Here is a 26,945-nt window from a genome sequence, read left to right as displayed (position 1 = left end):
AACAGAGCCTTGGGCTGCCCTCTCAGGAGGTGGCTATCTCAGAGCTGCTGCTATCTCAGAGAGGCCCATGAGAGACAGCGCAGAGGCGCAGCTGGAGCTGCTGTGGAGAGCAGAGGAGAGGAACAAGGGTGAGGAGCTCAGTGGTTCCTCTTCATCACTTCAAAGGGAAGAGCATTGTCTTGGGACAGTCTTTACTGCCCGAGCAAGAAGTAGAAGGACCCCCCCAAAAGCCCACTGTCCAGAGATGCCTTCAAGCATCTCTCTGGCAATTGCTGCCGGCAATATCCTCCCCACACACTGCAGGCAACAGTCAGCCTCAACAGCAGCTGTGCTGCGTTCCTTGGACAGCAGCTTTGCTGCACTCACACCTCCAGCTTTGGCTGCAGATGGCCCAGCTGGAGCAGGCATGGGCAAAGGCCTGCAGGACCACCGTCAGTCAGACTCGTGAGCCCAGGACAGCAGTTCCCTGGCATGCTGGTTTCTTGCAGTGCCTCGCTTTCTTCATCTGAGACAGGCACTCCGTCACTTCTTTCCACCTGGAAGGCCTTCCTACATTCCATCACTTGAGAAATCCAGCAGGAAATACCCCCATCTATATTGCCTGAGTCTTAATCTCCCTGAACTAAAAGTTAAGTCAAGTCCAAAAACAGGAATAAATGAGCCTGCATCTGCCACACTCGCTCAAGCAAAAGATCACATCAAAGTTTGTGGTAATCGGCGGAAGAAATGCGGCACTCAATATGAGTGATCAGCAAATCTCAAAACTTTATTGGTAGGCACATACATTTATATTGGTGTTAATGAGGCCAATACATATTGCAAAAGGTGAGCTCATTATTGGTTAGTTACTTATCAGCTAACTACACCTACCTTAGCATTCTTGTGGCTACTATGTTGCAGCTGTCCACATCTTTTCTTCATATTTCTAACTAACCATCCTCTCCCCCATCCTGATGTTGCACCAAGGGCTCAGTGCCCTTGCCAGGTTTGGACACTGTCCGCTGACTCCTATCCTCATCTCCTTCTTGCTTAACTAACGGTATTATATCAGTGTGACCTTTGTCAACTAGCTAGCTGTTCACAAAATCCTCCACAAAAGTTCTCTGTTCTATCCCAGCTCTGGGCTTTTTTCCCATACTGCGTGCGACAAGACTGTAATTTTTATTATAATTATAGTCGCTGTTATCCATCTAATTTTTAAGAAGGCTCCTGTGATTGATAGGACATTCCTTCCCCTCTCACACAGCCCGGCTCCAGCTTTCTGCTCCTTGATGCTCCTCTCTTGAAGCTCTTCAGGGAGGGACTGCCACGACCTAAGTCACCACCTCGGGTCTCTTGATGTGCTCACTGCTGGACAGCCATCCCTCGCAGAACATCTTTCCCTCTCTGCCCAGACCTTCCTGATTCAGGGCAGCATCCCAAATGAGCTCCCAGAGAAGTTTCTGCATGTCACTGCTAGCCAGCGTGTCCCCGCGCTGGTGCAGGAAAGCTTTGTGAACGGCCACTGCTGGGAAAGCAGGCTGAGGTGGCACAAGCAGCTCCTGCACTGCAGTGCAAGTTTCTCAGAGCTCCTGTCACAGCCCCAGCCCTGCTCCCAGCTCTGTGCATTCTACCCCAACAGAAACAGCCACACCAGGCAAGAACTTACTGCTTTTGGAAAAATATTTATTTATCAAGATCAAGAAAACAATAATTGTCTGCTAATACCAAGTATCACTATCACTAAATGTACCACTATCACAAAAACAATCACCATCCTCCAATATTAACTATCACTATCGCTAATACAATCATTGTCCTCTAATATCAAATAACGCTATCATTAAAACAATCACTATCCTCTAATATTAACTATCACTATCATTAAAACAACCACCACCCTCTAATATCAAGTATCCCTATCACTATCACTAAAAGAATCACTACCACTATCACTATTTATGACTATCACTATCACTAATACAATCACCCTCCTCTAATATCAAGTAACGCTATCATTGAAACAATCACTATCCCCTAATATTAACTAACGCTATCATTAAAACCATCACTATCCTCTAATATTAACTATCACTATCATTAAAACAACCACCACCCTCTAATATCAAGTGTCCCTATCACTATCACTAAAAGAATCACTACCACTATCACTATTTATGGCTATCACTATCACTAACCATCTATCACTATCACTAATCTTCATCCTCTAACAGATAGTAGTCCTGCAGGTATTGGTAGGAGGGCCAAGAGGATGCTGTGGGCTGAGGTGACTCCAGGGAAATCCAGTGGTCCCGTGAAGAGGTGTTGTCAGCCAGAGCACAGAAGGAGCAGGTGGGCAGAGGTGACGGGTCTGCGCTCATGTTCTTGTGCAGCTGGGCGAGCTCTGCTGCAAAGAGCTCAGGAAACAGGCGGCAGCTGTCCCTGAACCCGTTGCCTTGGGCTCTCTCGCTGCTTCCCGCTCCTTCTCCTGACTCTGCTTCACCTCTAGGCTGACCACAGCTTTCCCAGGAAGAGTCCCAGTCCTGTCCTGTTGCCTCTTTGTCCTCCTGGCTCCTCCTGTAGAAACAGATTTCCAAGAAGACTCCTCACAGATAGGAATTTGGAGCACAGTTTCCTCAGAGCCCTGCTAGGAGCCGCCTGGGCGCTCCTGCATGCTGCAAAGACTTCCTTGACAATGGCAGCAATTAATAACTCACCTGTCTCTCTTCAGCAGCTGATGCATGACTAGATAGCCAGACACTGCCCCAAGCAGAAGCAAAGCTGAAGCTGCTACTGTCCCTACTAGGATGTAGTACTTGCTCGGGTCACAGTGTCCAGCAGTCTGGGCTTTTTGCCCACCGGATGACCCTGGCAGGAGAAGAGACAATGCAAGAGTCAGCGTTTGTGCTCTGCACTAGGCATAACCCCACAGTGTGCTTCAGATGCCAAGGACTGGCACTGCTAGTGGATCAGAACTGACATCTGATGTTGTCTTCAGAGATGGCTTCCTCTGGCTCTGGTGTCTTAGCATCAGGGACCAAGAGGGATCCCATCAAGCTCTCATGCACAAGAGCCCAGTGTGTGCCAGGGAGCAGCACTGCCCCATCTACTCCTCCGGGCTGCAGGCCCGGGCTGCGTGCTGGGCACCTGCAATTCACCCATGGAGAGGACTGCAGGGATACAGCAGAAATGCTGCTCTTTGCCCAAGACAGCATCTAGCAAGCACTCACCTGAATATTCCTCAGGCTCAGCAAGTGTCCTGGTGTCCTCTATTGGTTCTCTTTTTTCATGTGAGCCTGGCACACTGTCACTTTCTTCCACAGCTAAGGTCTCCGGCACAGTCTCAAAATCTGTCTCTTCAGAAAAACAAAACATTGCACACATTAACCAGAAGCCACTGCCCCTCAGCACAAGCACGGTACCATGGCCTGGGCATTCCGGCAAGCGGCGCTGACGAGGCCGCTGTCCCCCCCAAGACAGGAGGAATCGACAGCTGGATTTTCTGCAGTGCAACAAGAAGTGCAGACCCAAACCAGCCAAGACTTAACCAAGTGACCCACAGAAGGAGTACCTTCAGGTTCCCCCTCACCCTTGGACTCCAGCTTCAACCCGTCCCTGAGCCTGAGCTTTGCAAGGGGCAGCCAAGGCTTGCTCTGATGTCATTGCTGCCTCCATGCTGTGCTGAGCGTGTGGCGAACCCAAATTCAGCACTGGCCTTTGCCCAACATCTGGATGCCAATGTCTGCACAGAGCAGCCCTGGCCAGGAATGCTGCAACTGCAGCAGCAGCTGGAGAAGCCCCTGGCAGTCATCTGGAAGAACAGCTGCGAGCGGAGGCTGTGCTGGACCATCTCTAGGGCTCCCTGCAGGAGCTGTGAAATGGAGTGGGCCTGCAGCAGGACTCTGACTGAGTGCTTCTGCCTGTCCAGGATACAGCACATGCCTACAGGAAGCAAAAGCTCAGCTTCCCGGCTGCCAGGGTTAACAGAGTGGGATATACTAACCAGATGGGGCTTCATGCAAGGCTGCCAGGAGCTCCTCTGGAACATCCGGCAATCCTTCAGGGAACTCTTCAGGAACCTTGTCATCCTTCATCCCTATTGTTAGATTTACAAAAGCACGTTAACCTATGACGGTATTTTTCTCGTGAATAAAACAGGGAAAAGGGGCGCTCCTTTTTGTGAAGGCAGGACAGACTGACTACTCACGCTTGAGGTACCAGCTCGGAGTCAGCACGGTATCTGCCCCTCGCTCAGGGGCTGAAAGAGCACTCTCTGTGTCCACAACTACAAGCAAACACCCACAAGAAGTTACCATCACGTGCACTGCCCTCATGGGCACACCTCAAGGCCTGGATGTGGGAGGCACTGCTAGGGCACGCTCAGGCAGGTCTGCATCCTCACAGCTGCAGGGGGGTCTGGCTGCCCTTGGGACACTGAGCTGGCAGCTCCCACATGAAGGGAAAAGCCGTGGCGTGCCCACACGATCTGTGTGCGGGTCAGCCCTGGAGCCGGGCCAGAAGGCTGGACACCCAGAGCGGAGGGACGGACAGCCACTGCTGAGTGATGGAGAACTGGTGCTGAGCTTCCGGGCCTGGCCCGACCCTCCCCACATCCTTGCTCCTTAGGAAGCTCTCTCCATGCTGCACCCTAAAGCAGCTGCAGCCCCTCACACCTCCCCTGGAGCCTCTGCCCCTCTGCCTGCCCCGTGCTGCCTTCCTGGCTCAGCCATCCCTGCTCCCGGCCCCGCTGCTGCCAGCCAGGGCTGTGTGCTGGCCCCTGCCTGCCTACCTGCTCCCTGCCCAGCTGCTGGAGCACTCTGGGCATTCTGGGCTGGCAGGGCCACGAGAAAGAGCAGCAGGAGGTAGCGGCTCAGGACCATGATCCCCCCTGCTAGCAACACTCTGCTGCTGCTGCTGCTGCTGCTGCTGCTGCTGCTGCTGCTGCTGCTGCTGCTGCTGCTGCTGCAGTGTTGCCCAGAGCGAGCACTGAAGAGCACAGTGGGGCTCTGGAACCTGACATCAAACAGAGCTCTGTGACCTCAGAACAAAGTGATGGCTGTGAAGGCCCCAATGTACGCCCACGTTGCCTGTGAATTCCTGCACCTCCCCTCTACTGAATTTCCTTCTTCTGCACAGGAATGGAAGGAGCCAAATGGAGAAGGGCTGGAGTATTTTGGAGGCAGCATTGTGCATGGGAATGCAGAGGCACTCATGTCTTATTCCTCAGAAATTCCCTAGAAGAAGACCTGGATGAAGGCTGCTGTAAAAAGCCCAAATTCAAGAGTGTTTCTTTGCTAGTATTTTTGTCTGAAAGAATTGTGGCAAAAACCTGCTTTTCCCATGACTTCTGCTACACTTTCATGACCTTTGATGGCAGCACTGCTTCCATCCTCCACTGTCACCCAAACATGGCTGTGCAGTGCTGACGCATCTCCCCCGTCAGCCTGGTTTACTCCCTTTTCCACTTCCAATGCTACTTAAAGCTCTCTCAAGGAGCCCTGCTAACTCTGGAGCCAAGAGCCTTTTTCCCTTTCAGGCAGATGTAGCCCATGTGCCACCATCAGGCCTGCTGTCCTGTAGAGTAACCCACGGTCAAACTCCCACACTGTTGCTGGGAACACCGGGCTGCCGCCTATTCACCTCTAGAGCCTTCCTGGGTCTGGCTCACTGCACGTGGCGGAAGAAAATACCACATGTGCCCCAGATCCCTCAAGCAGTCATCCAGAGCCCCTGAGCTCCCTCTGCCTTGTCCTCGGACACCATCAGGCACCGCCACGGGACACACACAAATGTCTTGGTTGCTGCAGATATCAGGTAACACTGCTGGCCTTTTAGCCAAGCAGCTCTTCTGGCAAATAAATATGCATGACTTATGTGTGCCAGGCAACCTACGCTCAGAAGCTCTTGGACAGCCTTCTAGAGCACCTTTGGTACGGTTGTCCCTGAAGCACCACTTAAGCCCCAGGTGTTTCCAGCTGCAAGCAAAGAGGCACTGACAGATTTCCACCCCTCGGGTCTCTCTCCAAGGCTCATAAGAGTCCTATGCAGCTGACAAGCTGCAGAAACTTGGCCCATGGCATCCTCTGGAATCAAGCACACATCACTGCCCACCGTGAAGGCCGCAGCCCATAATGAGCAGAGGGCCAGAGCAGGCTGGAGGGTGTCTTGGTGACATCTCCTTCCTACGTAGGACCCAGGCAGGCTGCCCAGCTGCCTCGGCCTTGGCTCTGAGCGCCATCTCGGGCCCTCCATTCCTGCCCCAGGGGAGGCACCGATGAACACGGCCCTCCTTTTTTCCTTAAGGGGCCACACGCCCAGGCTCTCCCTTACCGCGCTCCGCGCCACTGTGCTGCTCGGCGGCCCGTCACCAGCTGCGGCACCAGTGTCCCCAGAGCTCCTGTGCTGCTGCTGAAGCCGCCCGCGGCGTGTGGCCCGGCGGGGCGGCAGCGCTGCCCGCAGCCCGCGGCCTCCTCGTCCCCTGCTGCCGCCATTGTGCACGGGGCCCTGAGGGGCGGGCACGGGGCTGCGGGGCTGTGCCGGCCCCGCTTGCCGGGCCTCAGCCCCAGCTGCTGCCGCTGGCTGGCAGCGACCACTGCAGCAGGAAAACACCTCGGGGTTTACTGGAGTGCATACAAAAACTGCCCCTGGGCTTCTCCTTGTGTGTTGCTCTAGCCACTTGCCAGTCCCTTGCTTGCCCGCTATAGCCCTGTTCTTTGCCACTCGCTCTCTATTTTGTTGTCCCTGCAAAGCTTCTTCAACAGTCTCCATCCCGCCCCAGCCCAGCGTTCGCTCTCTCCTGCTCCCTCCTGCTCATTCTGCGTCTCTTCCTCTGTCCCTGCTGCCCCTTCCCGCAGCTCCAGCCCCGTTCCCTGGCCCTCTTTTCCTCCCCTTGTCTCTCCGTTCTGCTACCTGCCCCTTTCTTGGCTCCGCTCCCTGGGCCATGCTCGCTTCAGACTCCCAGGCGAACTGCCCCGGCAGCCGCTCTCTGCAGTCGGGACACGGCGGGGAGCTCTCCTGCGGCGGCACGACAGAGGCCAATGGGGCCCGACACCGGCGCCTCGGCCGGAGCGGGGCCGCTCCCAGGCAGCGGCGGCAGCTGGAGCTGCGGCCCGGGAAGCGGGGCCGGCACAGCCCCACAGCCCCGGGCCCGCCCCTCCCGGCCCCAGTGGCAGAGAGCAGGGATGAGGTGGCAAACCAAGGCACTGGCCACTGGACAGAGCAACACACAAGGCAAATGCCAGGCACGCTTTTTGCCGGACCCCATTGAATCCAGAGCTCTTTTGCTGCTGCAGTGGCATGTCAGCTCCCTCAGAAGCAGCCGAGGCATTTCAGAAAGGGCACTGCAGGGCATGAGCGTGCATATGTCCCACAGCTCTCAGTTGTGCATCTGGAAGGCTGCAAGTGTGGGTGTCTATATGAGAAGAGTTTGTGAGGCTTGCTTCAAGGCTTGAGGCACAGCTCTCTTCTGAACAGAGCCTTGGGCTGCCCTCTCAGGAGGTGGCTATCTCAGAGCTGCTGCTATCTCAGAGAGGCCCATGAGAGACAGCGCAGAGGCGCAGCTGGAGCTGCTGTGGAGAGCAGAGGAGAGGAACAAGGGTGAGGAGCTCAGTGGTTCCTCTTCATCACTTCAAAGGGAAGAGCATTGTCTTGGGACAGTCTTTACCGCCCGAGCAAGAAGTAGAAGGACCCCCCCAAAAGCCCACTGTCCAGAGATGCCTTCAAGCATCTCTCTGGCAATTGCTGCCGGCAATATCCTCCCCACACACTGCAGGCAACAGTCAGCCTCAACAGCAGCTGTGCTGCGTTCCTTGGACAGCAGCTTTGCTGCACTCACACCTCCAGCTTTGGCTGCAGATGGCCCAGCTGGAGCAGGCATGGGCAAAGGCCTGCAGGACCACCGTCAGTCGGACTCGTGAGCCCAGGACAGCAGTTCCCTGGCATGCTGGTTTCTTGCAGTGCCTCGCTTTCTTCATCTGAGACAGGCACTCCGTCACTTCTTTCCACCTGGAAGGCCTTCCTACATTCCATCACTTGAGAAATCCAGCAGGAAATACCCCCATCTATATTGCCTGAGTCTTAATCTCCCTGAACTAAAAGTTAAGTCAAGTCCAAAAACAGGAATAAATGAGCCTGCATCTGCCACACTCGCTCAAGCAAAAGATCACATCAACATTTGTGGTATTCCTCACTCTCCCACAATCCAAGCAATTATTGAAAGAGCACATCAAACATTAAAACGCATTTTAGATCAACAGAGAGGGGGAGCAGAGGTCACACCGCAGATGAGACTGAACAAAGCTTTGTATGTTTTTAATTTCCTAAACAGTTCGTTTTGCAGAACCTGATCCATCTATTTTTAGGCATTTTTCAAATAACACTCAGGCAAAACTGAAAGAAAATCCACCTGTTTTAATTAGAAACCCTGAATCTGGACAAATTGAAGGTCTTTTCCAATTAATAACCTGGGGCAAAGGGTATGCTTCTGTCTCTACAGGTGCTGGAATTAGGTGGGTCCCAGCCAAAAATGTCAAACCATATCGCACCCCAGAACGTGTTGACAAGCCCAGAACCGAGGAAGCAAGTACGCAGATGTGAGCCGAGCACAGAGATCCCTGGTCACGCCTGACGTTCCTTGTTCATCGGTGGAACCTGCAAACTCTGGCTTTGTGTTAATGTTATTTATAAGTGTGTCAATTGTATGTCAAATGTTTGTTTTGTAGAGCTGACTTTTGGCAAAAGTTTGGGTTTTTGTTTTTGTTGAAAGCAAAATTTTAGAAATTGATATATATGTAAGGATTCTGCCAAAATTTAGCTCATGGATAAGATGAAGCAAATGCAAGTTGTATGTTGGTATTGGTGGGTTTTAATTCTTTTTTGTCGTGCAGATTTGCCTGTGGAACAACCAAAACCAAATGTTTGGGTGACCTTAGCCAAGGCAGCCGGCTCAGATACCATATGGTTGTCTAATTCGGAACCAGAAAAACCTTTCTCAACCTGTCTGGTTGGTGTGCCAGTAAAAGAGTTGCCTTTAGTCAAAAAACAATCCAATGGTAAGCCAGGTGAAATTGACAATGGAAACAATCCCACACTGAATTGGAACCTTTGGGCCAAAAAACTTCAGAGGTCAGCTTCTGAACCCCAAGAATTGGAAATCCTTGGTTCTTTAACAATAGATTTTTGCTTTACCTTCATAGCTAGTGCTTGGCGAAAAGGTGATCCTCCAAATTTCAATGTTACTCCCCATGACTTTGCATATAGAAATTTGAGGTTTTGGTGTAATTCTTCAAACAGTTGGGATGTGCTTCCTGAGACTGACCTACATCCCCGGCAATTGCCTAAGGGATATTGGTTCATTTGTGGAGACAGGGCTTGGCAAGGCATTCCAGCACACCTTGAAGGTGACCCTTGTGGCATTGGGATGCTCACTGTAATCGCACCCTCAGCTAAAGCGGTCATGAAAAGGAAACAAAGGAAAACAAGATCTGCTCATCATTACGATGAGAACTGTCAGAGTGATTTCATGCCTTGGAAAGCTGCAAGAAGGGTTTCAGCAAGTATATTTTTACCCCAATTGACTTCAGCAGTGGCTTTGAAACAATTAGATCGAGTTGGGTGTTGGCTGAGCAAGCAAACTAATGCCACATCCTCTGCCATTAGTGATATGTTGACCGATGTTGACAGTGTTGGACATGCTACCCTTCCAAACAGAGCAGCAATTGACTTTCTTTTACTGGCACATGGACATGGTTGTGAGGAATTTGAAGGACTGTGTTGTATGAACCTGTCTGATCATTCGGAATCCATTCACAAAAGCGTACAAAACTGAAAGATTTGACAGCCCAAATTAAAGAGGATGATGAATTCTGGTTGGATGATCTGTTCCAAGAATGGAGCTTTGCACCTTGGCTAAGGCAACTTTGCAAGATAGGTCTCTATATATTGGGTGTTTTGTTAATGCTTCATCATGGCCACACTGTGGGTCAGCAGCCTGTCTTTGAAAGGGGGAGAAGAAGGATGTTGTGCCACTGAGGCAAGAAAAGTGGTTTCCAAGGCTGTTCACAGGACACCCCAGGAGCTCGTCAGACAGCACAAGCTCCTGGGAGTGCTCAGTGTCTCTGACAAGCCCAGGAGGAGCTGGGCCCAGGGGCTGTTCAGCAAGGCCCAGGCCTCACAAGCCTTTCTCAGGCCACCGTGTGGCCAGACAAGGCCGGGGGCATTCACCACCACAACCTGAAGCACAAAGTTTTGATGTAGGATAAAAAGCCATGGCCCAGTGGAAGTGGGCTGTGTCCTCAGGCCTGTGGGAGAATCACAATGCAGATCCTGTGCACCTGATTCCATCTCTCCCACTTTTCTAAGTTCTTGGTGGCAAGGTCATTTAGGTTAGACACACAGATCACTGTAGCTTTCTGCACAATGAATTAAAGTGAGATTACACATCCCAAATCGTGTTCTCTTACCGTTTAACTGACTGATTTAAGGAATTTCTGGAGCAGCAACTTGCTTCCTCAAATCATTACTGTGTGTGGCACAGAGAACAGAGGAAAGATTTAATGTCAAAGGCATCACCCAGGCAATGCTCTTTTGACAAGTTCTGCCCTGAGCTTTCCTGAGGAAGATCGGAAAGGTTCAGTGTCACTAGCACAAGCTCCTGCAATGGCTGCTGGCCAGCAGAGCAGGGCTGGCAGCTGGGAAACAAGTGTTGCCACAAGCAGCAGCTCAACCAGGGCAGCAAATCCAGAGCAGGGAAGGAGCTGATCTGAAAGCCAAACCCCCTTTTAGCTCCTCCCAAGAGGGCTGGAACAGTTCCTCATCCCAGTGAGGTGCAGTGCTGGACCCCACAGCTCTGTGTGAGCACTGGACAAAAGTTTGCTCCCACTGGCTGGTGTGATGGTTTCTGCAGGAGCTCTGGGCTCCTGTTTGTGCTGGACACAAGGAGGAGACGAGGAGCCAAGTGCACTGACACACCTTTGCCTTGAGCATAGCCCGGCCTGGACCAAACACACTGCAAGGGTTCCCCTTTGGCCCATGTCTCGAAACATCAGGTGCACTGTTTGATGACTCAGGTTGGTTTGGTGCCAAGGAATTTCCCTCAGAAATACTGGGTTTGTCTCTCTCTGTGCCTTCCCCTCAGCAGCATTGCGGATGTTCCTGTGTGAAGCCATCTATCCCATGCAGTTTGAGACAACTTAAAACAATAAGTTGTGTCCTCTAAACTGTTCCAACAATCCCCTTCCAGCAACAGGAAATGAAAACTAAAGAAAAAAGGCCAGTGACTTCTAGATATCAAACTGTCAGACCTCACTGTCCCCCCTCTGGAACAAAGGCCCAAAATGCCGGAGGACAATCCCCCCAGGACACGCGTCACAAGATGGCTCCGGGTTCTCCCTCAGGAAGAACAGGAGCTGTCACGGAGCAGTTCCAGCAGGAGATGAAAGTTCGGTGGCTCGTCTGGCATCTGGGACTTTCTCCCAATGGCAGAGCTCTGTGGAGTGGTCACGGCAGGGGAATCAGCTGGGCTGGAGACCCTCGTGTCTTTTCTGCCCAGCGTGGCACAGCTCACACTCTTGGGCTGGGAGCGGGACCGTTCCACTTCTGCCAGCACGATGTCCCTGGGCTTGGACAAGCAGTTTTCTGCTCAGAGAGCCCTGCAGACTGTTCCACATATCTTTCATAAAGCCCATAAAAACAACTACAAACACTCTGCCTATAGCAGCTTTCAGAAAGAGCTGCAGAAATCCAGGACAGCTTAAAGCGAGAGTCAGAAGGCTTTTGTCTTGTTCCTGCCTGCAGAATTATTGATGATCTGATGCAATTTTATTCAGATGTAACATGGGATCTGAGTTTTTCTATTAAAATATTTCATGATGAGTGCAAGCCTTGAGAGCATGCGGTATAGGAGTGATGTGTGAAACCATGAGCATATCCTCCAAAGTGGCCAGTTTAGTTGTCCATTTTACTATTCTTGTATTTATTCTATACTAATAAGCAAAATCAAGCTTTGCTTGGATGTAAAACAGGCATGGCATACACTACAGTCCCTCACAGGGTCACCAGGGCTGGCAGTGACAAAGCATGCAATCTGCTTCATTGTGAACCACTACAGAGCTACATCACAATGTGGGTTTAAGTAGCATGGTATTATTAAGACCTCCTTTTTTGCATGAGATACAAAAAGGAGGTCCCACATGACCTTCATGCAAGCATGCAGTAAAGAACTGATCCTGCTATCCTAACAAAGCTTTGGCTTTGGCATTTACACTCTTCCCATTCATCTTTTGACGCAGACACTCCAGGTTTTCCCCCACCCCTGCAAGGCTGGCAGTCGCTGTTTCCCATTTACTGTTCTTCCCTAGAGCCAGTCCAGCAGCTGCTGAAACTAAAAACCCAGAGATCTGGATATTGTGAAGGAGAATGAAATGCTAAATAAGTGTTCACATTAGTAATACCCAGGTGTCCTGGCTTGTAAAATAAGCATGTATTCTATTTTTGCCGTCTGTTGGGGGTTAGGCAGTTTTTCTTATCTCTTTCAAGAACAATGACACTGCCAGGAAGATAATCTCCTGCTAATGGCCTATTGAATTACTCACTGTGGCTGGTAAGATTAGTTACATCATCCCATTGGGAGATGCTCCACCCAGAGGGAGGAGCCAAGCATCCCTGCCACCATAAAACAAGCATTTCTGAGACCACAGACAGCCTTCTTCGCTGGATTTCCGAGAGGAATCAGGAACCGAGGCCCAGCTGCTCCTTTGCTGCATTTTCGGAAGGGATCTACACCCTTCTGCAGATCGCCGCTCCAGGAGGAGCAGCCACCATTTGGCTGGACTGCTATCAGCACCCTGACTTCTCAGGGTGTCAGGTTTTTCTCACTCTGCCAGTGGTTTTTTTTTTGCTTGTGCTAAATTACATTGTTATTTAGGTTTTTTTCTTCCTAGTAAAGAACTGTTATTCCCGTTCCCATATCTTTGCCTGAGAGCCCTTTTAATTCTGAAGTTGTGATAATTCGGAGGGAGGGGGTTTACCTTTTCCATTTCACAGGAGGCTTTTGCCTTCCTTCACAGGCTCCTGTCTTTTCAAACCAAGACACCAGGTCTGCCTTCCCAGTGCTCTGAAGCAGCAGCTGGAGGTCCTCGCATTGTTCCTGTTTGTGGATGTTCATGTTTCTGGTCTGCAACAGCAGTGGCTTTGAGGAGGGACAAGAATGCCCCTATTCAAACAGTGGCTTTGCAAGGAGATGTGAAGTTTCACTGCCCTTTTTAGAATATTTTAGAAAGATCTAAGAGAATATTGTGGCATGGAGCAGGTCCCTAATTGTGTCTCCAGAGAAAGCCCCAAGCACACGTTCACTCTGCTGCTGATGGCAACCCCATAAGCACACGGACTTGTTTTCCCTGCAACATGCCACCCTGCCTGGGCTTTACTAGGCCAGGACTAGACTCATAGCTAAGCAAACACATGCAGCCACGTGACATAGAGTTTTTCCATCAGAAAACCTAATTAACACATTCACACGCAGTTTCTTCTGTAACATCAGAAGCTGGCAACCATGAGGACTTTGCTGTCAAGAGCTTGCAGTATGCATTGGGCCCAGGAAGTGTTTTCCCTTAAGGCAAAGCAAATTGAAATGTGAACTTTAAAAGCTTCAAAAGACTATGAAAGGAAACTGCAAAAGAATTTCTGGATAGGGAGTATTGTCAATGATTATGCAGCCTACCAAGCAATTCTGGAGCAGAATCCTGAATTGCTTGTTCCAGCTATGCAGGAATTCATTACCCTGGCAGGCAGTGGTCCATGGGAACAAATGATCCCTCAGCTCTGGGCTGAATGGCACACAGGCTGCACTTTAGGTTTGAGGAAACCTTGTCACTCGTTATTGGCCTCCCAGTCCACTCATCCTTCTGCAAACAAGTTGCAAACAACAAAGTTGGACTGCTGGCCTGGGTAAATCTATATACAGATGACTTTTCCAAAGCAGTGCATCGTTTCCCAGTGAAATACACGACCTCTTCTTACCTATGAAATTGTGATTGAAGACACCTGTGAGCCAGCTCTGTGCAAGATTGCAAAGGAGCAAAGCTTTGGCATTTGGGCACACTTCTCTTTGTTTCTTTGCTCAGGCCTTTGGTGAGCACAGAACTCATCTAGGTAGAAAACTTTTGACCATACAGGATCTTTTGGATCCATTGTCCCCCAAACATGTCAATGTGTGGCCCTGTTGTCATGACAAGTTAAAAACAGCAGCACAAGTGACACAAAGAAAACATGGCAAAAGAGGAAGAAGAGAGGCCCAGTGAAGAAAGGATTTGGTGAGACACTGTACTCCCATAATCTCCAGGAGATCCTGGTGTCACATTCTTCTTTTGGTTTATTTAAATTTAATTGATTCATTTAAGTTTTTTTAAATCATCAAAATAAAATATATACAATTAAAATATGTCATCAAAATTTAAATATACAATCAAACACATTTATTCAAAACTATCAGAACATAGATACATCTGCAACTATGAAGCCTAAACCTATTCCAAAATCCTAACTCCTATTGTTGATGAATCCTATAGTTGATGAATCCTATTCTTGATGAATCCTATTGTTGATGAATACTTTTCTTGATGAATCCTATTCTTAATGAATCCTATTCTTGATAATCCTAAAGCCTAAATCCTATTCTTGAAACATTCTTTGGACAGTTTACAGGTTCTTCCTGATCTTGGAGGAAAGAGCATTTCTGGACTGGAGGCAAGGACTTTCTTGGTAAGGGAATATCAGAAATGTCCAGAGAAAACTTCTTGGAAAGACTGTAGCCAGTCGTATCTGTGGAGACACAAAGTTTAACAGAGCCTGGAATGCAAACCTAAAGCATCTGAAGCTCCGTATTTAATGGGACAGATTCCTTGGAAATTTCTAAAGAGCTGCACAGGGAAACATGCTCCTGCTGGCTGCAACTTGAAGCAGACCAGAGGAAAACCCTGCCCCACTTCCACAGAGCTGCCACAGGAACAGCCTGGCCTCTGGGCTGCCCTGGGACAGCAGGGAGCCCAGAGCCCTGTGCTCTCCAGCCATGGCTCAGCTGCACATGCACCCTGCTGCTGCTCTCCCTGCCCCACAGCTGAGCAGCCCTACAGCTCCACGGGGCACTGCCAGCAGCACAGCTCATTGCAGGGCACATGCAGGGCACAATGTGTACAGCCATTGTGTAATTCAAGCCAATGTTCCCTGCCAATGTGCACAGACTCTCTGGGCTGCCACAAGACCCTTCCTCCCAACAGAGAGCGGCCCAGCTCCCACCTCACCTCTGTGTGAGGCAGATCCATGCTTGGTCTTCACCTTGTCCTCAGTCTGCAGTTGCTTCAGGCTGATCCATGCTTAGTCTTCACCTTTTCCTCAGTCTGGGTTCACTTGAGGCTGATCCATACTTCATCTTTACCCTGTCATCAGTCTGCAGTTGCTTATGGCCCCCCATGTCATGACTAGGAAGGGCAATGCTGATAACAGAGCGGGGGCAGGTGCACACCCTTCCTTAGTATTTTGTCATTTCTGGCACAGCTGAAAAGTCACGTCCGGTGGTGTCCAGCTCAGAAACTTGTCCGCTTTCTGGAGAACATCAAACCTTCACCAGTCCAGAAGGCTGTTGAGGTTTTCCTGCACATGTGGAGGTGTGCTGTCAGCAAACTTAATGATCTGGCTGCCCAGTGCCTCGCAGAAGGCACAGGCCAGCTTGGTGACCACAGCGCAGACGTTGGCGCTTCGCACAGGCAGCGCCTTGTTCTCCAGGCAGGACCAGAGCACGGGCAGGGCGTAGCGCTCGACCGCTTCAGGGCTCCTGGCATGAGCCCATTCCACAAGCACTGCCGGGAGAGCGACACAGCTGCTTACCCACCAGCCTCCATGCAAACAGGGATCTACCTCTGCTCTTGCTTCTTGGAAGCCTCTCGGGCCAAGATCAGTGAAACAGCACACACAGCCCCACAACCCAGAAATGGGCAAAGCCGCTGATCATCCTTGAAACACAACCACCAACCCCTCGGGACTAATATCTCCAACCAGAGCCTTGTACCTGTGGCAGACTTTGTACCTTTACTCAATTATTGCACAATTTCTTTCTGCATGAACAATGAATGAAACGTCAAATAGCCTTCTATTTCCATTAACAAGTTGTCTAAACCCACCTAGAAGATTTGGAAATGCAGCCTAGAGAGGCAATTGAGAGATTTCTAATAAAAGCAATGATTCCATTTTTGTAACTTTGATGTCAAGGGCCAAAAGTCTAATCTGGCTCTCCCCTTTGCTCCGTGGCCCACAGCAAAGGGCAGTATTAGAACACACTTCAAAACTCCAGCCCACCAGAGATGGCTGCTACTTGACAGCTGGATGAGAACCACCAGAGACTAGCTGGTGTCTTTGGCAGAATGCTTTTGTGGCTTCCAACAAAGAGCTGTTTCAAACCTCAGGGTGTCTTGGAGAATTACCCAGACCCATTGCCCTTTGCATTTGCCCCGGCACTTGAGCATCTCCACATTTTAATGACATTTTCCCTCCCAATGTTAATAGCATTTCTTCTTACAACGTGCACTGAAATAGGGGCATAGAGACAGAAAAAAGCTACACAGGGGACTGAAATTTATCCAAAACACGAGGGTTTTCTCACATTGCCTCTGGAATCTGCTCTCTGCTCATTTTCTGAACTGAACTATATCAAACACAGACAAAAAGTGACTACCAACAGGCTCCTTGCATGGCAGATTTGGCTGAAAGATCAAAACCTGAAACGCTCAGGAGACCAGTCTTGTTTCCTGGTCAGGCAAACTGTTATGTAGTAGCCATTTACTGTTCTGTGGTGGAAGAAACTTCATTTCCTCTATGCTGTTAATCCACCAGCAGTCATCAGCATTGAAAGAGCTCCTGAAAGTACCCAAAACCAATTTGGCTAAGCAGGAAAAGGGTTATGGTACCCATTCAAAAACTGGACTTCATTTGAGTTTAAATGCAATTAAAGACACTGGCCACTATGGGACTTGAGAAGGGCCCCAGTGAGAGCTCAGCACCTCCTGATGTGGAGGAACTACTCTACTGTCTGTTCACTGGCATTCCCTGTAAATACTCCCTCGGAGACCTCTTGGCTTAGAAGGGGACGCCGTACCTGTGATACGCTCCGTGACATCCAGCAGAGCTTGGCCTCTCAGTTGTCTCCATTGGTGGCAGAGCTCTTTCATCAGTGATACTTCATCTACAAGTGAAACACACGTTTCTGTTCACTCTTCTGAGGGCATAGGAGAGAGGACAGTGGTGAGGGAAAGGGCAGGGGCAACCCCATTTTATACAATAAAGTCCATTTCTGCTGATTTTTGAATCCTTTTCTTCTTTCCTTCCAGCCTACTTGTCGGTGTTTAAAATGCCAAAAGAAAAGCTCTCCTTTCACATTTGTAAATCCAAAGTTGTCTGCTCTATCAGGAGCTATGTTAAAACATTTCACATCAGGGTCCTTGAGAGTTCAGTCACATGGAAGCAATGAAAAGGTTCTGCATCCCAGAGCCAAAAGGAAGAAGCCCATACTTGGGACACAGAAAGGCACTGAGTCAGGCAGTCCATGACTTCGCAGAGCAGCTGAGGTGGAGAAAGTGGAAACTCCCCTTGAAGACCTGCCTCTTCAACACTCCATTGTTCAGCCATATTCCCCCAGTGTGGCATTTTCAGACCTGACATCAATCTGTGTGGCAGAAAAATTTACAGCTGCCCTTGCCTCTGTAGGTATTTGCCATTTCCTTCTTGTCCCATGCAAAACAACGTGTGGAACAAGGCATCATTGACAGATGGATTTTGACCCATGTGTTATAAAGAAATGAACTTGATGAATCCTATGGTCCCCTTTGAAAAAAGAAGACAAAGAAGAAAGGTGGAAAACAGGCAGCTACTGCCTATAATGTAGAGCCTTCCAGGTGGCTGCTGTGCAGAAGCTCTGATGGGCCGGTGTCCCTTCATGCCTACAGCAAAGCTGTTCATTTGGCAAGTCAGACGGGGCCCAAGCAAACTCCAAAACCCCTTTGCCTCTGAATTGCAGCAAAGCTGTAGTCCAGGACTTGCTCTTCAGACCAGCAGCACAGAGCCAAGGGCTCCTGGGACTGTTGGCAAATGCTGCTGCACATTCCAGCCAGTTGGGGATGGTGCATAAGGACTGCACCTGCACAGCTTCTGGTGGGTGTCAGCTGGAGCATTCCACAGACAGCAACAGCTACCAAGGCACTCAGCGTTCTCTTGTGTCGGAGAGACAGAGACACAGGTGAGGAGAGTCCATGCCAGGGCTCAGCCTTACCTAAATGCACAACAGATTGGTCCAGAGCCGTCATAGCTGCAGCATGAACCCCAGGATCCTTTGAGTTTAGGTTCTTTGTTATGCCTTCAACCAAACGGATCATCAATGGGTTCATGGCATCCTGCAGGAGTCCTATGATTTCTGCCAGCGCCTCCAGCGCCTTCTGCTTCACTTTCTTATGTGTGTCACAGATTCTCAGGCCAAAATAATCAAAAATCTGTGAAGAGAACAAACAACATGAAAGCTTGATTAAAATGACCTTTTTTGAAGAAGCGATGTAGAAATGAGCACTCAGGAATCTAAAAGATGAAAGTGATCCTTTCTCTCAGGTCAGCCCTTGCTTGCACATTTTCACTGTTTTCCTGTGGGCCACTCACTGGAATGGTTGCACAACCTCATGCTGCTTGAAAGATTTTCATCTGTTTTTAAGAGGTTTGGGTGGGGACAGAAAAATTCCTATGGTGTTTCTCTCATCCTATAAATCATTGAATCAATTCCATTTATTAATTCAAAAGACTACCTTTGCTTTACAAGTATGGAAGCAGATGTTTACAATGCCCAGTTTTTTATACAGTTGCCTCAAGTATTGAGGGCAGCTATGATTTTGCCTAAACTATGGCTGGAGGAGATCTAAGTTTTATTTTCTCTGTCTCAGAACCTGTGTCTGGAGAAGGGCAGGGCTCAGATCAACTCTTCCAGGATCCAGACCATTGCTCTGACTAACAGGTGGACTTGTGAAATATAATGTGCTGTACAGCTCTCATTCCAGCAGGTTCAGTCCCTTGACAGCCACATTATCAGGCACACTTTTCTGGAAAAAGGGGAAAAGCAGCTACAGGGAGGAGAAGGGATGGATCTGTCCTTATTTGTTTTCTTCCTTTCCAAAGAGAAAAAAAAGGCCCCCCAAGAAGGGTGAGCACCATCTTTACCAAGAGGAATAGGGACGAGGATGGAAATGAGTTTTACCTGTGCAAGACAAGATGGAGTTCACAGAAGTATCATTTTAAAAACATTTTGTTTAAACCAACCCAGCCTGATACTTCTCTTCCCCATGCAAACCCATTTTTTCTCTAGAAAATAATTGCCATGTCTTCAATGGCTCAATTCCCTCCACTTAACCCAACTGGGAGTAGGAGACAGCAGAGGTTACACCAGCAGAAAATTCTGCCATCATCTGATGAACAGCAGCAATAGGCACCTGCCAGAAAAATACAGCTGGACTGAAATAACTTGTCCTGAAGCCTGGAGCTCAATTAATTTGTCTGGATAAGAAGGGCCAGTCTGTCCCAAACAGCCAGGATATAGTGCCAAGACACACTGAATTAACTTTACTTCCGCAGGCTTGGGAAAGGAGCTAAATGAAAGGAGCAATGAAGATATCCTACATACTTGGACAATGTTAGTGGAGATCAGCTGGGGTCTGGTTTTGGACAGGTCTAGGAGGAGTGCCACTCCTTCCATCCGTGTCTGGAACACCTTGGCTTCCAGGAGATGGTAAAGCTTCTGGAGCAGCTCCCTTTCTTCCACAGATGCAGGTAATGTGACCTGGGCTCTTGCACGGTGTAGGCGGTGTCCACCAGTGGCAGACTTTGCCCTGGAAAACAAAGTCAAATTAGGATCTGTTTCTGATAATCCCTTCAGTTAATTGTGAGCCAAACATCTTGGGGAGCTTTCCTAATGATGTGATTTCAAGCTAGAAAATCATGAGGCTCTGAAGTGAAGAACAACGTGGACCTCATGACAATCATTATGGGAAACAATCTGCAAGTCACATTCTTCTAGTGCTCACGCAGGAAAACCAAGGATGAGATGCATCTGCTCTATCTTCAGATGGCTTCTAAGACACACAGGCCACGTTACTTTGTGGGGAAAGAGAGACACTGCTTCCAAGTTTAAATGCCTCCTCATACGGGATGTGTGTGTCTTACAATAAGGAAACTCATCACTCTGGAGAAGTGTCTCTACAACCAGGCATGACAATCTGCAAAAGTAGCTCAGATGCATCTGAACAGATGAACAGGGGCATAGCTAAATGATCCAGAAAATCAGTAACAGAGAGAAAAACAGAAATCAGACATCCCAGAACTACGCTCACATTTCATTTGCTTCCCTAGAAACTAGATGCACAGCGTAACAAACCCACTGGGAATAATCCTCTTGGATCAACCTGCCTCTTCCATGAGAATGGGAAGATGCTAGCTATGCTACTAAGGCATGTGGTCACTTTCTTGCCACTGCTGAGCATGACAGAGCTAAATAAATCCCCCTCTGTTGTCAGAGGAAAACAGTACAAGTAGCTCTGCCACTGGCATGACGAGACAGCAAGGACCAAATTCCTGTCTTAAATGCTGATTGCAGCACAGGGGGAAATAAACCAAACACGCTGTCCATCAAGCAAACTGTAGGAAGGGCAGGAATCACAAGACAAAAAGTCCACCTTGAGATACCTGTTGACCAAAATGGCTTAGGAATTGTCTTGCTCCTTACTACTCAAACTTGGTACTGCTGTTTGAGGGTAACAAAACCAACAATCAGCTAGACCAAACCTCATGGAAGGGAACTGCTTGTTTGAGGAATGGCATCCTGCCTCTAGACTGGGACTTCTCATTAAAACACCCATCTAAAAAGGACTCCACTTGGATGAAAAAAACCCTGGTTGAATTTACTTGTCTCAAGTCAGGCAGCACAGACTTGGCCCTCTCCTAGCCTCCACAGCCCTGCCCTTGCCACTGCACTGGATCATCTGAACTGCAAGCAATGGGTGACTTTTTGTCGCCCAGTATTTGTGGAAAGCCCTCCAGAGAAGCTGTGTTCAACACAATGCAGAAATAGATATTTTTTATCCTAGAGCATTTGTAGGGAAAGGAAACAATCTTTGGCACTGGTCATCTCCATCAGAAAGATGTGCCTGAGGAAGAGGCATGTGAAGCATGTCATGGGCTTTGTCACATCTGGCAAAAGTGCTCAGTACCGTTTGCTAGGAGGTGATGTGGCCTGGGGCTCCTTGGAGCCTTCATTCCTCTTCTTCACCGGCTCCTGCACAGGTGGGCGTTCAGCCTTCTGGTTTTCCATCCCCTACAGAGACACAGAGAAACCCCATCAATCTTTAGAATAGAACTAGGAAATTCCCTCTTTAAAACACCAGTTAGAACCAGGATCACTGCTACCAAGGCCTAGGGAAACATTTCCTAACTTACAGAAATAAACAGACCAGAGATTCAGTGATGCCAGCTCTTTGTTTTTGGTAGCCCAAGGCAGGTTATGGGTGCTACCAGACTGAGCTGCTGTCTAAAATCCCAAATTTATGAGTTTTGACCATAAATGGGAATTATGCAAACTGGTAGGCAATGAGTGGTCTTAAAGGAAGCAGCAGAAAAAATTGGACTCTTTGGGGGTTGGCCCATTGTGTTGGAAGTTGATTTGGTTCAACACTTACTCTCCCTGCCCCTGCACAAAGAAAAACTCCCTTCTGTAATGTAGATAAAAAGAATAAAATCCCTCCCAATCAAAAAAATGATTTTCCACTGGATGCTGCTGAATTTACCAAGCTTCTTCCAGCTCCACAGGGCTTGACAGCAGGGCAGTATTCCTAAAATAATTGTAGTAATTAGGATTGACTTGGACATCTTTTGTATATTTGGAAATTTTCTTGGTAGTACTAAGAGACTTAGAGTCTCTTTTGCAAAGACTCTGTTATGTTCAGAAGCACTATTGTCACTTAATTGCTTTACTGAGGGCATGGTAGGGAGAGTGCTGTGGGGGCTTACACGTGAATGTAAACCCATTTTCTCCTCTCTCCCTTTCCTCTTTGTGACCCATATTCAAAGTATTCAAAACCCTACTTTTCCCCCAAGAATACAGTTCCTGTGTGGTCTGCAGAAGAACAGGCTGAGGATTAACAGCTCATTTTCAGGAATAAAATGATTCAGCAAAAGAGGAATGAGATACAGACACATTGGGTATATTTGATCTCCTATTAGCAGTGGCAATACTTGCACAAAGGAGACATTTGTCCTGCCAAGCACTTACTTTCTTCTTAATTCTCTTCAGGATATCTTCCAGGTCATGCGTGGAAAGAGATTGTTCCAAAAGCTTTTTAAATTTTTGATTACTAAGCAACATCTTCACCATCTCCTGTCCATAATGCCTGAGGAAGGAAGGAAGGAAACAAAAGAAAAGTGAACAAAGGAAGAGTGTTAACAGAAGAGGCTGATGCCTTAAACTCATCGGGTGCAATGTTTGCATGAGAAGGCGTTACCTAGACTCAGCAAAGAGGGAGATTTACCTCACTTGACACTGCACAGTGCTGTCAGCTGAACACAAGAGGCAAGAGGAGAATGTGGGCCAACACAAAAATATCATTTCTCTCTGAAACTGGGGGTGTGCTTCTGTGGGATCAAAGGATCCCAGGCAACAAGGGAAACACATCTGCTTTGTTGTCAGAGCCTATTAGCAGTGTTCTGCTGCCCTTGCACATACATTTTCCTTCCTTTAACTGGCAGGGAAGCCAGGACAAAACACCTCATCCTTGCTTTTGATTATTCTATACTATCTGTATACACATGGGCAGCCAGTTGCTCTGGTGTTCTTGGCAGCTATTAATGGGAATTTCATCATCAAAGGAAGGGGATTTTGGTGGCTTGGGGTGATTTTGCCACTAGGAAACCACAATTTTCTTCAAGAAGAAATTTGGAGGTCACTGAGCCACAGATAATAGCACTCTAGAAATCTGCAGAAGAGGTTTAGAAAGACTGAATACATTGGCTAAAGACCTCTAAAATATTTCTAGGGAAGTCTTAAGTTAATGAGAAACAGATGTTTGGCATCCTTCAGTGATGAACATTAGCCTACACTTGGCTTTCTCTTGTGCGCCTAAGGCTAAACAAAACTGTTGGACTGGCTAATCAGAGCTCTTGTAATCTCAGTAAAGAATCTCGCAAGTCACAGGGAGCTGGCAATGCTCCTTGCTGCCAACTTCAGGTTACCCAGTACAGTCATTTCCCCAGACAACCCAGAGCAGTGGTCACAGCACCAAGCCTGACAGAGCTCAAGAAGTGTTTGGACAATGCTCTCAGGCACGTGGAGTGACTCTTGGGCTGTCCTGCACATGGCCGGGAGCTGGACTGGATGATCTACATGGCTCCCCTCCAACTCTTCATATTCCATGATTCTATGCCCCTTAGCCACACTGTGAGGTCACTTATTATTGCCTTGAGTTTCCACTCTTTCTGGTTTTAGCTTAAAGCCAAACACAAAACGGTTTTCCTGTTTTAGGAGGTGAAAGAAGATCATTACCTCGTGTCCTTGTGACTGTCCTGAGCAAGTGTCCCTGCCACCTGTGCCAGCCTCTCAGCCCTGGGTGAGCCTGCAAGCTTCGTGACTCCCATTTTCTCCATCAAGGACAGGAGGAGTTCGGCCGTACACTTCCGTGCCGGGACGTAGCGGCTCCTGGGAAGGAGAGAGCAAACCCTGGGACACAGGGAGAAGGAGCAGCAGCAGCACAGGCCTTGGCCACAGCCTGCTCCCTGTCCTTGCTGGGGGAAGGAGCCTGGCTTCTCCCTGCAGCTGCAGACACCTGTAGAAGGTTCTGTCCTCAGATAAACACAAAGTTAGCATTGTACAGATGGGCTGTCTGCATGGAAAAGGGAAGCATTCAGTCTCCCTGCACTATTGGATGCTCAATTTCTTTCCCGAAGTTTACTCGGAGAAAGATTAAAGTAATAGGTTACATATGAATTATTTAGAAATTAAGGACAATTCGTGCTGACCCATCAGAGGGCACCCACTAGCCAGAGCTGCAGCAGGATGAGGCTCTTTCCACCCATTCATCCCCAAATCTGCAGACCCCTGGGAAAACACAAATGCAGAGAAAACACGCCGTGGGCCGTGAAGTTGAGGAACACCCAGCAATGCAGCCTGTTTCTTTTGTAAAGCTTGGCAAGGGATACGTCTGAGTGTTTTACCCTATTCCAAAGTTGAGGAAAGGGTGGCAGTCAGTTTATCCAGCTTGTCCTATTCTAGAGACTGTCTCTTGGGAACTATCAGGCCCAGCACCAACACTTAAGGCAGCATTTGCTTCAGCTGTCCCATGGCACTCAGCCAGTGAGGGTGCCTGGAAAGTGCTTCATCATCTCAGGGCTAACATGAAACATCAGTTTGAATAGAAAACACAGCTCTAAGGCCAGGACAGTCACACAAGACTCCTTTTGGCAGGAGCTGCACCTGCTGTGCAGGCTGTGCCACACCCAGCACATTCTCCCTGATGTGCTCCATGCCCCAGCAAGTACCCTCCTTATTTCTCAGAAAGGAGAAATGAGGTTGATCAGAGAATCAAGTCACTGAGTCCACAGAAGATGCAGGATACAGGGCCCTTCCCTTCCACCATTCCCGTTCTCTCTGTCATCCCTTCCCTCAGCCACACACTAGAAGGTCAAGAATATCACAGAAAGAAGAAGAACCTACTTGACTCCATTGTCCAGGAGAGCAGTCATTGCTCGTGTAGGAGTCACGTTCTCTACCATCATGCCCAGGCTCTGACAGGCTGCCTTCTGAATAAACTCTGGGGAGTTCCGCAACATGTGGAGAAGGACTGCAGCAATCTGATCCACCTCGGAGTCCATGTCCTTCCCCAAGATCACAAAGAGCTCTCCCAGAGTGACAACTGCAGAGCAGGACACGTTGGACCGGAGGTTGGTCACCTGGGGAAGTCATGAGGGGAAACATAAGCATCACCTTGCAAAGAAAACCAGTTTCCTTAGACAAGACTCCCAGGAAATCACAACACGTCCCACTGTGTATAAAAGCACAGTAGGAGCAGAAGAGCCCAAGCATGAAAGACACTTACTCTGGCACCAGTTTCTGCCCACACACCTTCTTACTGCAGGCATGAAAAATAGGCTTCACTAAAGTGTTCCACTTAAACCTTCTACAATGTCTACTGCTTTGATTTTAGGCCCTTTTATTTGAAAAACATAGAAGCAAAATAAAGAAAGGGCTGCTTTCAAACCATAAAGGCACAAGGCATAAAGATAAAACAGTCAGATGCTCCTGTTCAAAAAAGCAACACCTGTAGTTGAAGCACCCAGGCAGAAAACAGAAAACACAGGCTCAGGTCTACAGACTCATTTGCAGTGTTCAATTACAGTTTGGGCAGAGATTGGGAATCTGGCATATCATGTTATTAGTGTCTCTTTTCTGCCTTGCATTATAATGGTACCTCACTCACAGACAAGTGTCAGATACCCGACCTGCCAGTAAATACAGCTACATGTACACACAGATCCTACAGATAGCTGACAGACACTAGAAATAGAAGGTCTAAAACCAGAATGAAGGCAGTCCCTGAGCACACATGGAGATGAACAAGCACATATTCTACTCTACAAGCCGTGTATCGAGTATGGGGGACAATTCAGAGCAATGTTCTCACCTCTCTGGTAACTGCCAAGCAAATCTCACGAAGCCGACAGAGCAGGACTTCTGAATGGGACTCAGCCAGCAGTGTGATGTTCAAGAGTCCCTTCTTCTTCCATTCCCTGAAAGGCAAGTACAAAAAAGATTGATTTTTCTCTCTACCCAAGCACTTGGCAGCACCCTTTCAAATCACCAGGCTGGCAGCTCAGTCAAAGCATGGCAGGTGCTTTTCAAGGAGTACTTAATGAAATCGTGGAACACATTGCCACAGGATGCTGTGGCTGTCAAAAGCATACACAAATCCAAGAGGCAAAGAGAGGGCTTTCAGAGTCTTCATTTGTGACCTTTCTGAAAATCTCTGCTATTAAGTCCCTCTGTCATCACTGCTTCCTAGAAGCTGTGAGGCCAGGCCATGCTGCTGGTTCTTGTCACCTCCCTGTACCTGTCCCTGAGACACAGTCCCATTGGGCTGTTACTGGGACATTTTCCTTCTTTGGCAGCCCCAGCAGGCAGTTCAGCACTGAGAGTCTGCACTGGCACTCTGGAGCAGAGTTTCCACTCTACAATCGAGGCCTGTGTGTCACCCACTCCACCTCACACGTTCCCCAAAAAAGCAGCAGGATGTCCCAGAAGATTAAGATTCCACCGCTGGGCAAGAACTGTTAAAACTCTGGCTTTTCCCAGAACACTCCGACCTAAAACAATGCCCACAACAGCAAAGTGTTATTGAAAAGGTGCAAACAACTCCATCTCTCAGCACTTGCTTTGTGCAGGCCCTCAGCTACAGGAAGGTGTGTGAGGCATCAGGGCTGCAGCCAGGGCTGGCAACTGATCCCATGGGCACCCCTGAGTGTCATCAGGACCCCCACACCTGCAGAAGCTCTCTGCACCTCCCAGGGCATCAAAGAGAAATGGGGAAGAGAAAGCAGAAGAGAAAGGGCAAAGCAAAGAAGACTGCACAAGGAGATGCAACGTGGCTAATTTTTCATGCTGTGAAATTTTTCATTCCCTGTGAGAATGAAGCATCCACCAGTGAGTGGATGCTAACCCAGACATCAAAAAGACAACCAATATCACCTAACATTTGGAAGGGTATCACCTCTGGGCCTCCTTCTGTCTGTGTAGAGTTTTGGGACACATTATGAGTATTGACAAAACATCTCAAGCCCGTATGATTCCTTGAGAAGGAAAAGTTGAATTGCAAAAGTGCAAGATTCCCAGAGGATTTTATTTCTCTTTC

The 26,945-nt window shown here is 48.7% G+C and overlaps 3 protein-coding genes and 1 long non-coding RNA gene across 4 annotated transcripts in view; 1 reads left to right on the top strand and 3 right to left on the bottom strand.

Annotated features, from left to right (window-relative positions):
- The window catches only part of LOC135308305 (uncharacterized), a 624,983-nt gene that overhangs the window by 213,827 nt on the left and 384,211 nt on the right, over positions 1-26,945 (top strand). The gene's annotated exons all lie outside the window — the stretch shown is intronic.
- On the bottom strand, positions 1,314-4,471 carry LOC135307007 (uncharacterized). The gene is made up of 5 exons (XM_064431697.1): positions 4,187-4,471; positions 3,983-4,075; positions 3,210-3,335; positions 2,697-2,847; positions 1,314-2,556 (listed from the first exon to the last, which is right to left on the bottom strand). Exons 1-5 carry the CDS (start codon positions 4,311-4,313, stop codon positions 2,193-2,195), a joined length of 861 nt encoding a protein of 286 aa, XP_064287767.1. The 5' UTR covers positions 4,314-4,471; the 3' UTR covers positions 1,314-2,192.
- Positions 14,303-15,700, bottom strand: LOC135307006 (uncharacterized). Its single transcript, XR_010367763.1, has 2 exons — positions 15,276-15,700; positions 14,303-14,796 (listed from the first exon to the last, which is right to left on the bottom strand). It is a non-coding gene; the product is annotated as an uncharacterized LOC135307006 (long non-coding RNA).
- On the bottom strand, positions 16,841-26,241 carry LOC135308283 (TOG array regulator of axonemal microtubules protein 2-like). The gene is made up of 10 exons (XM_064433222.1): positions 25,722-26,241; positions 24,755-24,990; positions 23,588-23,740; positions 22,322-22,439; positions 21,837-21,881; positions 21,264-21,367; positions 19,682-19,886; positions 18,293-18,509; positions 17,123-17,209; positions 16,841-16,845 (listed from the first exon to the last, which is right to left on the bottom strand). The coding sequence occupies exons 2-10, from the start codon at positions 24,910-24,912 to the stop codon at positions 16,841-16,843; spliced, it is 1,092 nt and encodes a 363-aa protein (XP_064289292.1). The 5' UTR covers positions 24,913-24,990; positions 25,722-26,241.

The sequence above is a fragment of the Passer domesticus genome, chromosome 9 (assembly GCF_036417665.1).
Source record: "Passer domesticus isolate bPasDom1 chromosome 9, bPasDom1.hap1, whole genome shotgun sequence".
Lineage (NCBI taxonomy): Eukaryota > Metazoa > Chordata > Aves > Passeriformes > Passeridae > Passer > Passer domesticus.
This window is presented reverse-complemented; position numbering and strand designations above follow the sequence as displayed.